We start from the raw sequence: 15925 nt of genomic DNA on the forward strand, positions 1-15925 counted from the left end.
TTCACTTGATTAAGGTGTTAGAAAAGGCATCCCCATTGAGAAAACCTTTAAACACATATAATTACTCGAGTTTTTGGTCGGGCTTAGCTAACCTCTGAGCATTAGACCTTGTTGGGGTCGAGTTGCGGGTGGATACCGTTGGAGGTTTTCGCTCGTACGAGACTAAAGGCTTTCTCAAGTAAGAGCTCGGGATTCAAGCGAAGCACGCATCAAAGGTAATTAATCTTTCCTTAATTCTTGTTAATTAATTTAATTATGTCTTTTGATTATATTAATTGTGAGTGTGATCTTGGCTCAGGTTTTCTTCTGCGATGAGTTGGACTCATCAAAACCTAACATAGCCATCTCCCATTTTCTTAACAATTCTCCACAATCTAGGGAATATTATCAAAGGTCATTCTGCTTGTAACGATCCTCAGTTGTTTGTGACAACTCTCCTTATCTTAGGGAACGTCGTCGAAGATCATTCTTCTTGTAACGATCCTCAGTTTTCCATGCTTTGCTTTAATGTCTGTTGCGCAGTTGAGTTGATGTGATTTTGCTATGAACCAATATCTTGGTACTTGTGATGAGCCAATATTAGGCGCTTAAGCTAAGTGAGACGGTCATCATCAGGTCAATCACTTACTGCGATTGTAATCGAACCGACTACTTATCATGTCAATTTATTTATAGGGGCTAATTGGCGTTCCAAGGAACCCAATTTGCTGAATAAGGTCCACATAAACCAATATGGGGCCTAGGAGTTGCATCGCTGAGGAAAGTAGGCCATCGCTTGCTGCCACGTGCCATCGCGACGTGCCAGGCTTATCGCGTCGCGATAGCCTTATCGTGTTGCGATGGAGTTGGCTTTTCCGAATTTAAACCCCTTTTTCCTCATTTCGCTGCTGCTGCTCTCATTTTTCGCACGAACTCGAAAAATTTCATTTTGCTCGTTCTTCTTCGCTTCTCAACGAAATTTGCTCATATTTTTTGCAAATCTAAGCTTGTGATCTCTAGTTTGCTGATCTATGTAAGTTTTGCTCAAACTCACTCTATTTTTTGCGAATTTGGTGTGTTTTTGCTCGCGAATTTTCGAAAATTTCGAAATCAATTTTTCTTTGTTTTTCGAATTTCTTGCAATGAATTCAATTGTTTATGTTTGTATATTGCCTTGGGAGTATTTTGAAACTTATTTGGCTCAATTTGATGAAGAAACGAGCAAATTTCCATTGTTGAACACCTTGAGTTCGTGAACATAATGTGGCTTGTTCTTCATGTTTCTGCTTGTTTTTCATGCTTAATTTGTCATAATATGTGCCATAATATTTCAAGAAATTGTTTGATTGCTCAAAAAATGCTTGTTATTGTTGAATTAAGAACATGCTCTGTTTTTAGTATTACGTACTCTGTTTTTTTACGAACATAGTATCATGCGGCTAAGCGAACTTTAGACATTACAGAACCATCAATTTACTATTTTTTTGTCTTGAACATGATTATCATGACTCGTCGTTGAGGTTCTGGCTCTCGTTCTCGCGTGGCTCACCGGAGGACGAGCTTGTCGACACAAGCGAGGGGACTTCCACTAACCTTGGGGAGTTCCCTGAGTGGGATAGGCAGACTCTGTACTTCGTGCCCAGGTTCCACATTTCAGAGCGTGTGCGTCGTGGTATGACCGACGAGCGGGTTCGTTGCCATGGTTCGGGCAACGATACTATTGGTCACTTGTACGATACTTACTTCATTAATAACGCGGAGCTGCGCGCGTTGTGGGAGTCATGTGGCTTGACTCCTTTGCTGCAGGCCACTAGGGCCCTGTACTTTTTACGGTCGAGCCGCTTCATTTTTCGTGGTTTGGTGGAGTTCTTTTGGGACACCACCAACACGTTCCATTTTCCATGGGGTGATATAATCGTCACTCCTCTCGACTTTTCTGTGATTACTGAACTGGTGTTCCAGTCGACAGTGGTTCCTTTGGGTAGGGATATTACCCTAACGTCACCAGAGGTGGATGAACTACTGGGTCCTATTGCTGTTCGGGCCCGTGCTGAGTCACGTTCAGTACAAATGAGCGGCCGATCTATTCGTCGGGCTCTGCTTGTAGAGGCTTTTCGAGATGATGCGACCACCCCTGAGCAGCGGGTGCACATCTTTGTCCTGATTCTGCTGTCAGGGACCTTCTCTCCTGACAAGGGTAGTCGAGTGCTCCTCTACTATCTGCCTGCTCTTCGCGATCTACGAGCAGTCGGGACTTTTGACTTGCCAACTTGGCCTATGCTGACTTCGTGCTGGGATTGCGACTCACGTGTTGCCATCGCGACTATAGGGAGGAGATCACACTTTCCAGCTTCTTGAGAATCGTAGAGGTATATTTTGTTTTCAAAAGCTTTATTTTGATGCACGTTTACTAGCTTTCGCTGGCCCTTCCCGTTGTTACAGGTGTGATTCTACGAGTATCTTCCATCTTTGTCGCCAGCCAGGCCTCCGCCACGAGGGCTCCCCGTTGCTACTAGTTGGGAGGCTGTTATTCTGGCCTGACCACTATCAAACTCGTTCGAGAGGCACTTCTCTCAGTATGCATTGTCACTTGTTATTTAAATTTTATCCTATTCAACAGAATTCTGACTCATGGATATCTTTTTCATAGGAGCCCGAGCCTCTCTTCCGTCCATGGGTTGAGTTGGACGTCCCCGCGCGAGCAGTCGCGTGTACAGCTTAGCGTCGTTATTTCCTGGGGAAGTAACGATGCCGTGGTGTACTTGGGTGAGAGAGTCGCGATTTAGCATTCTACGGAGTTTTTCGTAGTTCCGCGACATCCTCCGCCACATATGATGGATCAGGAGGCTCTTCGGACTCACATGGAGAGATCTGCGGCTGGTGATGGTTGGCAGAAACATAGCCATTCGTCCTAGTACTTTGCTAGGAAGCTCTTGCCGTGATTGGCTCCACCGCCTTGTATTTTGGAGGAGGAGGAGGTATGCTTTATTTCTTTGGTTTGTCTATCTTTTGGTAGCCGTTGACAACCTTGACCGTTAGAGTTTAATTCTGTAGGAGGCGGCTGCTGCGGAGTTTGTACCTCCACCTGTGTCCATCACCTACCACGAGTCTTTTGGGCCTATAGAGGAGATGATTCCTCCAGCTCCTGAGGAGTGGCGTCTGGTGGAGAGATCGATTCCACCCCGTTAGACTTCGGTAAGCTATCACTAATTCTTTTCTATATGCATTTTTTACGAGGATGTCGAGGGCTATGGACGTCTTTCGTTACCAGCTTGTGAGGCTGAGCCATCAGGTATTGTGTCGTCGTGATGGCGATGTGGCAGAGGTATGTCTCTTTGCTTGCATTTGATTACTTTAGTTTTTTCCTTTGTATTTAACCTGGCTTACTTTTCTGTTTTAGCCTGTCCTTCCGACGCATACTCGCATGAGACCTGAGAATAGGAGAGAGAGGTCTGGCTCTGGATCGATACGTCGCCGCACCTCAGCTGAGGATCAGGACGGACGAGAGGGGTCGAACCACACTGTCGTCATAAAGGGTTCTGGATCCTCTACTGAGGAGGAGGTTAGGCAGCCCCCTGGTCAGGATGCTTCGGTGCCAATTCCTTTCACGACTGGTGGGACGTACAAGGTTGGCTTGTCGTCGCAGAAACCGACTTATCAAGCGCCACAGCAGGGTGAGCCTGGTTGGACTGGCCCTACTCTTTCTTTTCCTCCGACTGCAGAGACTGGTGCTGGGCAAGATGTGACTCCCCGGACTTTGCAATTTTACGACACCTTCGGGATTCGCCCTCCAAGATCATAGATGTTCTTGTGCTTATTGATTATTTGACTATATAGGACTTTGCTATTTGTATTATTGACGTATGTTGTATATACATACTTTTATTATGTTCATTCTATCTCTTGCATTTTATTTTTTATTTTATGTGCATGTGACTTTCTCCCCCAAAAGAAAAAAATGAAAAAATAAAATGAAGTTTGATTAACAATAAGCTTAATTACTTAAACTTAAAAATAATCAATATGGGATATGTATTTGAAGGAAAGTTGCCAAAAATAGGATTGGATAAGGCTTTTGAAAGGTCGAAAACCATATAGTCAAAGTACAAATCAAGTCAAAGTTGAAAAAACGCGGTCAGCATAATGAGTGACGCTGTCGCAGGCGAGAGTAAGCTATCGCAGCGCGATACGCCTATCACGTCGCAATAGCCATATCGCGGCGCGATAATTTTAATTTCCCGAATCCGTTCTGGAATCGGTTTGTGTTAAATTTTGTTTATAGCCCCCAAATCTGCCGATTTCAGCATAATTCGAGTAGATTAAAAATACTTAGCTTATTAATTTTCAGTCAAGTAGTCATGTCTAAGACTTTTAGTGATTTTACTCGTGAGTGGTGCCGGTCTTTGACTGCTAAGGAGAGGAAAGAGCTTGACTTTTATCACTTGGGGGTTTACATGGTATTAAGGGGGTAAATCTTGATATAAACTTTATTCATACCGCCTTAGAATATTGGGATTCAAATACCCATTGCTTTAGACTAGGTTATGATGAAATTTTCCCTTTACCTGAAGAATTTGGTGCCATTCTTGGCTTTCCTTCTTTAGATCTTGCGGTAATTCCTAAGGTGAGAGAATATTATTATAAAAATTTTGAGCGTTTCCTCAACCTTAGGGATAGGGACTTGAAGGATATCGTACATGGGAATGTGATCAATTTGAAAGAATTTGCACGTTTTTATTTTGATAGACCACGATCTGAGTCTTTTCATGTTTATAAGAGGAGGGATTTCCTCTTTTGCATGTTTAGCCAATACCTCCTCACTAGTGGAAATACTCATGAGGGTCAAGCAATTGTGGTATCTGTCATGAAGCAAGTTGACTCAGGGAAAAATCCAATGCCATTAATTGTGGAAGAAATTATGCTTAGTTTGGATAAATTAAAGAAGGACCCTAAAGCACCTCTTCGAGGTTCTCCAATTTTATTACAGGTGGAAAATCAATACTTTTAATTACAGAAATTAAAAATATTTAATTTTGTATAGTAATACTAATTATTTGCATTGAATTTTTGCAGATTTGGCTAATGGGAAGGCATGAGTTAATTAGCCCTCCTGATAACATTGAAAAGTATACACCAAATTTTATTGTAAGAAGAAAGAAATGTTTTTACATAAAGATGGGCCGTTGGGATTAAAGTAGAGTCTTTGAAACTCGCGACTTCTCCATTAAATGGGTTGTTCCTTGGTGATTTTTCCAATAATGTTTATTCCCCATGTTGAAAAAGGCCATGGTGATGTATAAGTATAGAGGAGCGATGGGGGAACGTGTTGTAGGTTAGCGTATATTTGGCATTTAGGGAATCCTTTTACATATTGATGGCAATCCCTATTCATGGTAGTCCAATAATATCCTTGGCACATTATCTTTTGGACTAGCATTTTGCCATTCATGTGAGTTCCTGTTTTTTCAATGAATACTACAAGAAGGGGGGTTGAATTGTAGTATGAGAGTTTAGCCAAACTTTTTACGGAATTAAAACTAAGTAAGCTAAAGGAACAAAAAGATAAACTGAAGGAACTAAAAGATGCAAGAGAGATTTTACGTGGAAAACTCCTTGGCCCTAACAAGGAGAAAAACCATGACCACTTGGGATATTGGGAAAAGAATCTTAACTAGAATAGGGCAAATGGTCCTATTACATACTAAAGACTCAAACTTCAAGTTCCTCAACGAACTTGAAACCCCGAGGAACAAGTCACTCAACTTGTTACTCTTCTCTTCTCTTTCTCTTCTCTATCTCTCTTCTCTTTCTTTTTTCTTTCTCTTCTCTTTCTCACTTCTCTTTCTCACATACAGAAATTCACTCAAACTTCCCCATTCCCCAAATTACAACTCGAAGGATAAATAACTCTAGTATAAGAACATAAGAACACTCTATATCACTTATGTGGAATTGACACTTAACTCGAATTAAAGCTTGAAAACTTATGTGAGCAATGGTGAGTTTTTCCAACTGATTTCAAAGACTATTTATAGATCAAATTCGTTTAGGAAAAACTCCTTTGTGCAGCAAATCCATTACGCCATTACTCCAACCCACTAAGATGAACATGTTCCTAATTTCAAGGAAGCATGAACTCCTTAATGTGCTTTGACCATGATATGAAAGAGATCATGGGGAGTAAGCCGCAAGTTTTTGGAAAACATGGAAGATTTTATTTCCAAAAGATATTTTCGAAAATCAGAAATAAAATAAAATCTTTTTAGTTAAGAAAAAGATAAACGTTTTAAACTTAACTACTTTCCTAAAATTATGCTAGCACAATATTATCTTTTTAGACCAATTCCACACAGATTTTTCGAGTGTAACTTAATATCTTATACTTACATAAATCCTAAAATATAAAAATATATTTAGTCTTCATGTCCTCTGATGAAGCTTCTACTCCGAGGCTCCTGTTCCTCAAGGGGAACTTCTCTTCTCTGGTGAAGCTTCTGCTCTGAAGCTTCTGTTCCCTGAGGGGAACCTTCTCTTCTCAAGTCTCCATTTCTAAAGCCCCAGTTCCTCCAAAGGAACTCTTCTTTTTGGATAGCTCTGTTTCTGGCTTTCCTGTTTCTCATGGTATCTTTGCACGACACTTAATTCTCCTAGTCATTGCATCTGATCACACACTTAAACAATCAAGCTCTAATTAGTCTGTAAGTAAGTGAGGTTGTGTCACCATCAAAATCATTAAGTCCAACAGTTCCACATTCTCGTTCGTGGATTATCCTCATTGCCCTTTGATTTACCTTTTTGCCTACACATAGGAGAGCCCTTCCTTTAGGTACCCTTTTATAGCTCGTCATTTATAAGTACATATTGGGAAGCCAAAAGTCTCAGAGCTCATTTTGCTCTTTTGTCAGCGTGAAGTGGATATTCTACTTTGGTAACATAGTTGAGGATATCGGTGTACCAAGGTTCTTTCTCCTTTTCTTCTTCTTGAATTTCTTCATCATCTTCTATGGCTTGGATGTAAGCCGGTTTATGCCTTTTTTCTATTATTAGAGGCATTTGCTCGATTTCCTTAGGAATTCTAACCATCGAGGCTAGTCTTGCCAAGGCATCGGCAAATTGATTTTCTTCTCTTGGTAGATACGTCTATTCTACCTTTTTGAGTTGATCGGTAAGAGTTTCCAAATATGTTTGATAAGGAGCTAAGCTTTCACTCCTTACTTTCCATCTTTTGGAAATTTAGTTGATGATTAAGGACGAATCCCCGAATATTCGAAGTTTCTTTACTCCAATGCCAAAGCTGTTTCGAGGCCTACCACGCATGCTTCACATTTAGCAGTGTTGTTGGTAACGTCAAAATCTAACTTTATTGAGATTGGGACGTGTTCTTTTTTAGGTGATACTAATAATACTCCTACACCACATCCTTTTTAGTTAGAGGCTCCATCGAAGTGTAAGGTCCAAGTATCATCTTCTGCAACCATCAAATCTTCGTCTGGAAAATCATTCTCATGTATTGGTGTTGAATCTTCTATTGGAAAGTCCGCTAAGAAATCTAAGACCATTGATCCTTTAATGGCCTTTTGAGGCATAAACCTTACATCAAATTGGGCTAATTTGACTATCCATCAAGATATTCGCCCGTTGAGTGTAGATTTCTCGAATAGATACTTAAGTGGGTCCATTCGAGATAGTACGTAGACCATATGGACGAGCATGTAGTGTCTTAGCTTGGTTATGGCCCACACTAATGCGAGGCACAATTTCTCAAGTGGTGTGTAGTGTACTTCATATTCGAGCATCTTCTTACTTAAGTAGTAGATGGCGTTTTCTTTTCCTTCTACTTCTTGTGTAAGCATAGCTCCCATTGTTTCTTTAGTGACTATTAAGTACAATCGAAGAGAGATTCCTGAAAGCACTGGTGCTAATATAGGAGGATTAGCGAGATAGGCTTTGATATTATCAAAGGCTTTTTGACACTCATCATCCCATATTACTGGTACATTCTTCTTGAGCTTCTTAAATATTGGTTCACATATTGTGGTTAGCTTAGACATGAACCTACTTATATATTACAACCAACCAATAAATCCTCGAATTTGTTTCTCGGTCTTGGGTGGTGGCATTGACATGATTTCTTTGATCTTGGTTGGATTTATCTCTATTCCTCTAGAGCTAACGACATAGCCTAAGAGTTTTCCTGAGGTGACTCCAAAGGCACACTTGACTGGATTTAACCTCATGTTGTATTTCCTTAGTCTTTTGAAGAATTTTATTAAGGCTATTTGATGTCTTGGACGGTCCTTTGATTTTATAATCATGTCGTCCACATACACTTCAACCTCTTTATGCATCATGTCGTGGAGCAAGGTAGTCGCTGCTCTTTGGTAAGTGTCCCAGGGTGTTATGAATGTAGTCTTTTCCATGTCTTCTTCGGCCATGAGAATCTGGTTGTACCCTGCGTACCCATCCATGAACGAGAGGAGTGCGTGATTTGCTATGTTATCTACTAAGATGTCGATGTGTGGTGAAGGGAAGTTGTCCTTTGGACTTGCCTTATTTAAATCTTTGTAGTCGACACACATTCTTAACCTTCCATCTTTCTTAGGAACTGGTACCACATTTGCAACCCATTCAGGGTATTTAGATACCCTGATAAAACCTGCAGTTATTTGTTTTTGAACTTCTTCTTTTATCTTAAGAGCTACGTCGGGTTTCATTCGACGTAAATTATATTTTACAGGTATTATTCCTGGAACTAGTGGTATTGTGTGTTGAGCTATTTCTCTATTTATTCCTGGCATATCTTCGTATGACCAAGCAAACACATCAATGAATTCTTTTAGTAGATTAATTAAATTGGTTCTTTCTTCTTTATTAAGAGTTAAACCAATTTTAACCTCTCTTTTAATAGTGGGATCTTCTGAGATATCAACCGTTTCGGTGTCTTCGATTACTGGTGTTTTATTTTCAAGCGTTTCCATTGCTTTAATTATTTCTTTGTCATTTTCATTGTTAGTTAAGCAATGCTCGTCATCTTGAGTAAGAGAATGACACGAGGAGTAAGCAAATGAAGACATGTTATTGAACTCGGAAACCATTACATCAAATAAAGAAATGTCCGTTGGGACTTGACTACTAACTACCCTATGGAGATTTGAACTAGAAGGGACAAAAGGAGATGCAACTATAGGGAGTTTAGAGGACTTGACTACAGAAGACTTGAATTCAGACTCAGACTCAGACTCAGATCCAGACAACTCAGACTCATCGAACATTGGTCCTTGTCCTGTTGTTATGGAGATTTTTCTTCCACTTGGTGTAGTCACCTTCACAGTCTTTCGCCATCCTCGAACTAATCCTTCTGCCGGGGTAATGAGCTTTGTAGGATCAAAGTTTTCACTTTGTAAGACCGTTTGTGTAGGGAATATTTCAAGCCATTAACCCCAAGCTTGAACCCCACTGTGATCATACACTTAAGCATGGTGGCGTCCAAAGGGAAGGAAACTAGAGCAAAAGAGTCGCCAACAAGTTTTAGGAACTTGTAAACCGTTCACAAGGTGAAGATTACACCCCTTAACGATCCATGAGATCGTCAACTCCAAAAGGTCTTGAACCAAATAGGGTTCGGGGATGAAGGTACAAATCCAACCTAAAAGAGATTGAACCTGCCCTAAATAGGCCTCTATTTCATTCTTCTCGTATTCATGTGCGCTTTCTGACTAACATGCAATCAATAGATTAACCCTAAACCTGTTTATCTATGTTGGTTTAATTTAATGCACAAGAAAACTATTATTGGCGATCACTTGAATTATAATCATATTAACCCTAAACAAGATTATTAATTATCTTATTAAGTGTGATTACAAGTACAAATTCCCTTTAAACCTACAAGAGAGGGCGTGATCAAGCAATAACAATAATATATATCAAGCAACATAATAACCACAATAATCATAAAAATAATCATGTTAATAATAAAGCATAATAATATCAAGATCCTAGGCATGATACTAACAAGATTAATAACAAATCCTAGCATGTCACTAAACAATAAAAGATCAAAACTTTAGCCCTAACATGATATTAGGAAAGAGAATAGGAAGCATCGCAGGAATCATAATTGATATAAGCAAATCACCCTAAATATCATACTAAGGAAAGCATCCTAATCATGATACTAGGAACCAAAATAACAATCTAAGCATGATTTCTATATCATAATATCAATTAAACAATTAAAGTACTTACTTGGATGCCTCGTACCTCTTTCTAATAACAAAATACACACGTTAGTAACTTCAAGGAAAATATAAAATCAAACAATCAAATCAAATAACTGAAATAGAGATTAGGGACCAAACCCTCATAAATATCAAACCTTTCACGTCTAGGGTGAAGGCAACTTCGAACATGGCTAGGTGTGTCAAGATCTTGTGAATGCGGAATTTTGTAAGAGGGAAGGTTTAGAAAAAGAGAGAGAGAGAGAGAAAGCTTCTAGCTTTAGAGAGAAAGATTATTGTTGGTGAGAGTTGATGATTAAAAACGGAGGTTCAGGACCCTATTTATAAGAAAACAGTTCGGAAATAGGTAGAATTTGATAAGGAATAAAACTCCACGTTGTCGCTGCAAAACCGACCTTGTCGCCAGGCGATAGGGCCTGTCGCGTGGCGACAGGCCTGTCGTCTGGCGACAACCTGGATTTCTACGCGCTTTCAAAACGGAGTCCACATATGAATCAAAATCAATTTGTAAAGTCCGTATGAAACTGAAATCGTATTTTTCATAAAATAATATTTTATTCCAAACAAAACTTTATCAAAATATAATTATTAATTCTAATTCTATTAGGATTAAAGAGAATCCTCTAGAGAATTCTAGAAGACTATAATCAATTCTAATAAATTTAGGAATAATAATTAACATTGGGTCCTCCCCTAGATCATTGGGCCGCATGTAAAGATCTAACCGGGCCCAGTTTAGTATCTTGGCCATAACTTCCTCATTATTCATCAGAATTGGGCTTATAATATATCGTTGGAAAGCTCTTTGCAAGCCCCATCCAACTACACTTTTTTTGGACCCTTGTCGTGGACCAAACTAAACTGGCTTGGCTGTTTTCATAAAATAGAGTTGTTTTTCGAAAACAGAAAGAAAGAATTTTTAATAAAAACTAACCGCAACACCTGACCTTTCACACTTTCACCTTATTCGATAATCATTCGATGCAAAAAGGTATTCATCACTGGGTTTGGTTTTGGGGAGACACATTTGGGTGTCTATAGAAGCCCCCACTTTGACTGAGTTTGGAGAAACGCAAGTTTCGAAAACGAAAGTCAAAGTATCGATAGGGACGGAGAATGACTCAGAACGTTCTGCGATCCTAAATCACTCTTGTAACGCCGATACCTGTAAACTAGCGTTAGTTAAACAGATAAGAGAGTTAAGAAACGCGTATCTTACACTGTCGAGTACACGTCTCTAAAGTAACCGATTTGTTGCATTTGTTGAAGACCACTTTGCTTGTAGCTGCCTCCTATCAAAGATGACTCTGCTTGTAGTCATTGTCCGCCGCTTGTGACCATCTTCCACATCCTAAGGAACATGATCGAAGATAACTCTGCTTGTAGCCATCTTCAGTTTTTTGTGACCATCTTCCACATCCTAGGGAACACGATCGAAGATAACTCTGCTTGTATCCATCCTCACTTGTTGTGACCATCTTCCACATCCTAGGGAACACGATCGAAGATAACTCTGCCTGTAGCCATCTTCCGTCGCTTGTGACCATCTTCCACATCCTAGGGAACACGATCGAAGATAACTCTACTTGTAGCCATCTTCAATTTTTTTGGTGATCATCTTCCACATCATTAGGAACACGATCGAAGATAACTCTGCTTGTAGCCATCTTCATTTGTTGCGACAATTCTCCGAAGAATATCACCGAAGACCAATGCATGTTGATCTTTTAAAGCTCGCTTGAACTTTGCTTCCGCTATGCCAGGACGTCGGCGCTTCTGCTGCTTGTGAACCATTACGTCGGTGCCTTTGCTTTTTATGAACCATTATGTCGGTGCCTCTGCTGTTTATGAACCATTATGTCGATGCCTTGTAATGAGCCAATGTTTAGGCGCTTTAAGCTAAGTGAGGCGATCTTTTATCAGGTTGATCACTTGATTTAATCGTAATCGAGCCGATCATTTAAATCATGTCAAGTTTCTTAGAGGGGCTAACTGGCGTACCAAGGAACCCGAAATTGTTGCATGAGGTTCACATAACCATATTATGGAGCCTAGTATTCTGGCCCCGCTCCGGCGCTAGCCAGAACTTCTTGTCGCCGCTTTTTCTGCTTGTCGCCAGGCGACAGGATTTGTCACCAGGCAAAAAACTTGTCGTTTGGCGACAGAGTTGGGTTTTTTGAATACCCTCTCTTTCTTCTTCATTTTCTGTCGCTGCTGTTCTGTTTTTCGCATTCGCTCAAGAACTTCGATCTTCTCGTTCTCGGTCAATTCTCAACCGAATTCGCTCAAACTTGTTGCAAATCAAAGCTTATTCCATCTATTTTCCCGATCCATGTAATTTTTATTTAAACTCAACTCGATTTTTTGCTGAGTTGTGCGTTCTTTGTTCACGAATTTTCCGGAAATTCGAACATGTTTTTGCTTAATTCGCTTCTTTTGCTAAATTTTATGCCTTGAACTTGCTTGATTATGTTTATGCATTGCCTTGGGAGTGTTTTGAGACTTGTTTGACTCAATTTGGTGAAGAAATGAGCGATTCACCATTGTTGGACCTCTTAAGGTCGTGAAGAACAATGTGATCTGTTCTTGATGTTTTTACTAGTTCTTCTTATACAATTTGTCACAATATTTGTCATAGTATTGCAAGAAATTGTTTGATTACTTGAAAATGCTAATTATGCTCATGTTGAAATTGTGCTCTGTTTTTGTACTACGTACTCCATTTTCTTGCGAACATAGTATCACGCGGCTAGGCGAACCTTAGATACTATAGAGCCGTATTCTTTATTATTTGCATAATATAGCATGGTTAGGAATCGCGGCTCTGGTTCTCAGTCGAGGGATGCACGCCAGGAGTACGAGCCCGTCGGCGAGGGTGAGGACCTCTCTACTAGACTTGGACCTCTTCTAGAGTGGGATGAGCACACTCTTTTCTTTTCTCCTGAGCACCACATTTTCGAGCGGGTGCGACGCGGGCTCATCAGCGGGAGGACTCGCAGCCATGGTTCAGGCAACAACGTCATCGGTACGCTATATAAGGTGTATTTCAGCAGAGACGAGGTGTTGCGACAGCTCTGGGAGTCCTGTGGGTTGACTCCCCTCTTTCGGGCTATTCAGCCCATGTACTCCTATGATGGGGGTAACCTCGTTGTCCGAGCTTTGGTGGAGTTCTTTTGGGACACTACTAATACCTTTCACTTTCCCTGGGGTGAGATGACGGTCACTCCTGCCGACTTCAGTCTCATCACAGGTTTGGAGTTTCGTTCTTCCCCGCTGCCTTTTGACAATGATATTACTGTCTACTCACCGATGGTTTCGGAGTTATTGGGTCCAATTGTTGTTCGGGCCCGTGCTGAGGCTCAGCCGAGACAGCTTAGTTCCCGATGCATCCGCCGTTCAACCCTAGTAGCGGATTTTGAGGATGATGCGACCACTCGCGAGCAACGGGTGCGCATCTTTGTTCTTATTTTACTGTCAGGGACCTTTTCTCCTGACAAGGGTAGTCGAGTACTTCTCTACTACCTAAGAGTTGTTCGCGACCTTTCTCTGGTCGGGACGTATGACAGGGCCAGCTTGGCCTATGCCGACTTTCTTCTGGGCCTGCGACGTTCCTGCCGTCATAGGGCCTTGTCTGGAGAGGTCGCACTTTCCAGTTTCTGGAGGGTCGTAGAGGTATATTTCCATCCTTTTGAAATTAGCTCTAGACTTGTGCAAGCATTTCCTGACTTTTCCTTATCTATGTATATTTGGTTCTACGAGTACTTCTCCTCGCTTGCGCTGGTGAGACCTTCACCTCGCGAGCTTCCCGTTGGCGCTGGTTGGGGAGGTCGTGCTGGCCAGGTCGAGACTGCACGCATTCGAGATCTGATCCTCTTGGTAGGTTCTCGTGAACATTTGTTTTTTTATATTACTTTTTTGAGTGCATTGATCTTACATAGCTGTTTTGTAGGAGCCTGACGTGGTATACCAACCATGGGCTGATTTAGCTATACCTGCGCTGGCCGCGCGATATACTGCCGAGCGTCGTTACTTTCAGGGGACGTATGACGCTACAGTGTATCTTGGCGAGAGGGTGGCTATTCAGCACTCCTCGGATGTTTTCGTCGTCCCCGCTTGCCCGCCTCAACAAATGTTTCATGAGGCGTTGATGCGTAACTGTGCGAGTCGATCGTCTTCTGGCACTCCCTGGCGGTCGCATGTCCATTCAGGGAAAAGTTACGAGGATGACTTGCTGCCCTTGCTAACGTCGGCCCTTGTTTTGTCTGAGGAGGCAGCGGTATGCTTTAGCTTTTGTTTTTCTTTAGGTAGCCCCTAAGTGAATTCTAATCTTTTGAATTTTAATTTATCAGGCTGGGCCTAGGGAGTTCGTCCCTCCGAGGATGTCGATCTCTCTTGCCTTTTGTATCACATTTCATTATATCTTTCCTTGGTGTCTGACTTGATTTACCTTTACAGGGACAGCCTATTCCTTCACCCCGCACTCGGTCGAGACCCGAGGCTAGGAGAGAGCCAAGTAGATCTGGCTCAAGGCGTCGCCGCACTTCTGATAGCGGCCGAGGTGGTCTATCTGAGACTGCTCCGACCGAGGGCTCGGCTTCTTCACCTGAGGATGTCTTTGCTGGGCCGACGGGCCAAGAAGGTGCGACATCAGCTCCTTCGATGGGTGGTGGGACGTACGAGGTCGGCTCGTCGTCGCAACAACCCTTGCAGCCTCAGACGTTGTCGATGGGTGAGCCTGGGTGGGCTGGCCCTGAGCTAAGATTTCCGCCGACTGACGGATCAGGAGATGGTGAGGAGCATACTCCCCGGACTACAGCGTTCTGTGATATGATGGGCGTACCTCATCATTTACAGCCTCTGGCACCATAGTTTGTACCTGTACTTATTTTTTACTTCATAGGACTTTGTCTTTCGTACTATATGACTCATATTGTATATACAAACTTTTTATATTAAGCCTGTTTTATTTTATTTTTCATTTTATGTGCATGTGAGTGTGTGCATCTTTGACTTAATTTTTGCACAAAAGTTTCCGTCATTTTTATTATCAATGGAGGGTATCCTACTTTCTCCCCCAAAAGAAAAAATGAAAAATAAAATGGTGTCGACCAAAAATAAGCCTAAGCTCAATTTAATCAAAGAGGAAGAAAGGTAATATGGAATGGATTTGTATGAGGGTATTGAATAACAGGGTGTAATATGCGAAATCAAAGTCGAATCGAAGTCAGAAAAACGCGGGTTGCATAGGGCGTAATTGTCGCTTGCTCAGACGCGTTGTCGCCGCGCGTATCCTTTTGTCGCCAGGCGACAAGCTTTGTCGCCAAGCGACAGACTTTGTCGTCAGGCGACAAACTTGTCGTTTGGCGACAGACTTGGTTTTCCAAATCCTTACAAAATTCGAAATCTGCCAAAAAATTGTTTATAAATAGCCCCCAAATCTGTCGATTTGCATATAATTCGAACAGATTAACTCAAAAGTTAATCATGGCCTTAATTAAAAAGAGTTATTGTGATTTCACTCGTGAGTGGTGTTGTTTTTTAACTGCTAAGGAGAGAAAAGAACTCGACTTTTTCATATGGGGGGTATTTATGGTATAAAGGGGGTAGATCTTGATATAGACTTCATTCATACCGCCTTAGAATATTGGGATCCTAATACTCATTGTTTTAGATTAGGCTATGATGAAATTTGCCCTTTACCAGAA

At 41.4% G+C, this 15925-nt stretch overlaps 2 protein-coding genes across 2 annotated transcripts; both read left to right on the forward strand.

Moving 5' to 3' along the window:
- Positions 1 to 2600: 2600 nt before the first annotated feature.
- Positions 2601 to 3899, forward strand: LOC145582346 (uncharacterized). The gene is made up of 3 exons (XM_081639349.1): positions 2601 to 2957; positions 3034 to 3304; positions 3380 to 3899. Exons 2-3 carry the CDS (start codon positions 3218 to 3220, stop codon positions 3779 to 3781), a joined length of 489 nt encoding a protein of 162 aa, XP_081495475.1. The 5' UTR covers positions 2601 to 2957; positions 3034 to 3217; the 3' UTR covers positions 3782 to 3899.
- A 944-nt stretch (positions 3900 to 4843) lies between these two features.
- Positions 4844 to 15203, forward strand: LOC145581279 (uncharacterized). The gene is made up of 4 exons (XM_081638311.1): positions 4844 to 4946; positions 5053 to 5069; positions 14170 to 14496; positions 14676 to 15203. The coding sequence occupies exons 1-4, from the start codon at positions 4844 to 4846 to the stop codon at positions 15087 to 15089; spliced, it is 861 nt and encodes a 286-aa protein (XP_081494437.1). The 3' UTR covers positions 15090 to 15203.
- The last annotated feature ends 722 nt before the right edge of the window (positions 15204 to 15925 follow it).

The sequence above is a fragment of the Chenopodium album genome, chromosome 15 (assembly GCF_948465745.1).
Source record: "Chenopodium album chromosome 15, dcCheAlbu1.1, whole genome shotgun sequence".
In the NCBI taxonomy this organism is placed as follows: domain Eukaryota; kingdom Viridiplantae; phylum Streptophyta; class Magnoliopsida; order Caryophyllales; family Amaranthaceae; genus Chenopodium; species Chenopodium album.

What these genes read in the sequence shown, in the direction of transcription:
- LOC145581279 (XM_081638311.1), top strand. Translation starts at nt 4,844, where the DNA reads ATGAAGCAAGTTGACTCAGGGAAAAATCCAATGCCATTAATTGTGGAA. An exon ending in TTTTGTCTGAGGAGGCAGCG is followed by an intron (nt 14,497 to 14,675) that starts GTATGCTTTAGC and finishes TTACCTTTACAG; the next exon opens with GGACAGCCTATTCCTTCACC.
- LOC145582346 (XM_081639349.1), top strand. Translation starts at nt 3,218, where the DNA reads ATGTCGAGGGCTATGGACGTCTTTCGTTACCAGCTTGTGAGGCTGAGC. An exon ending in GTGATGGCGATGTGGCAGAG is followed by an intron (nt 3,305 to 3,379) that starts GTATGTCTCTTT and finishes TTTCTGTTTTAG; the next exon opens with CCTGTCCTTCCGACGCATAC.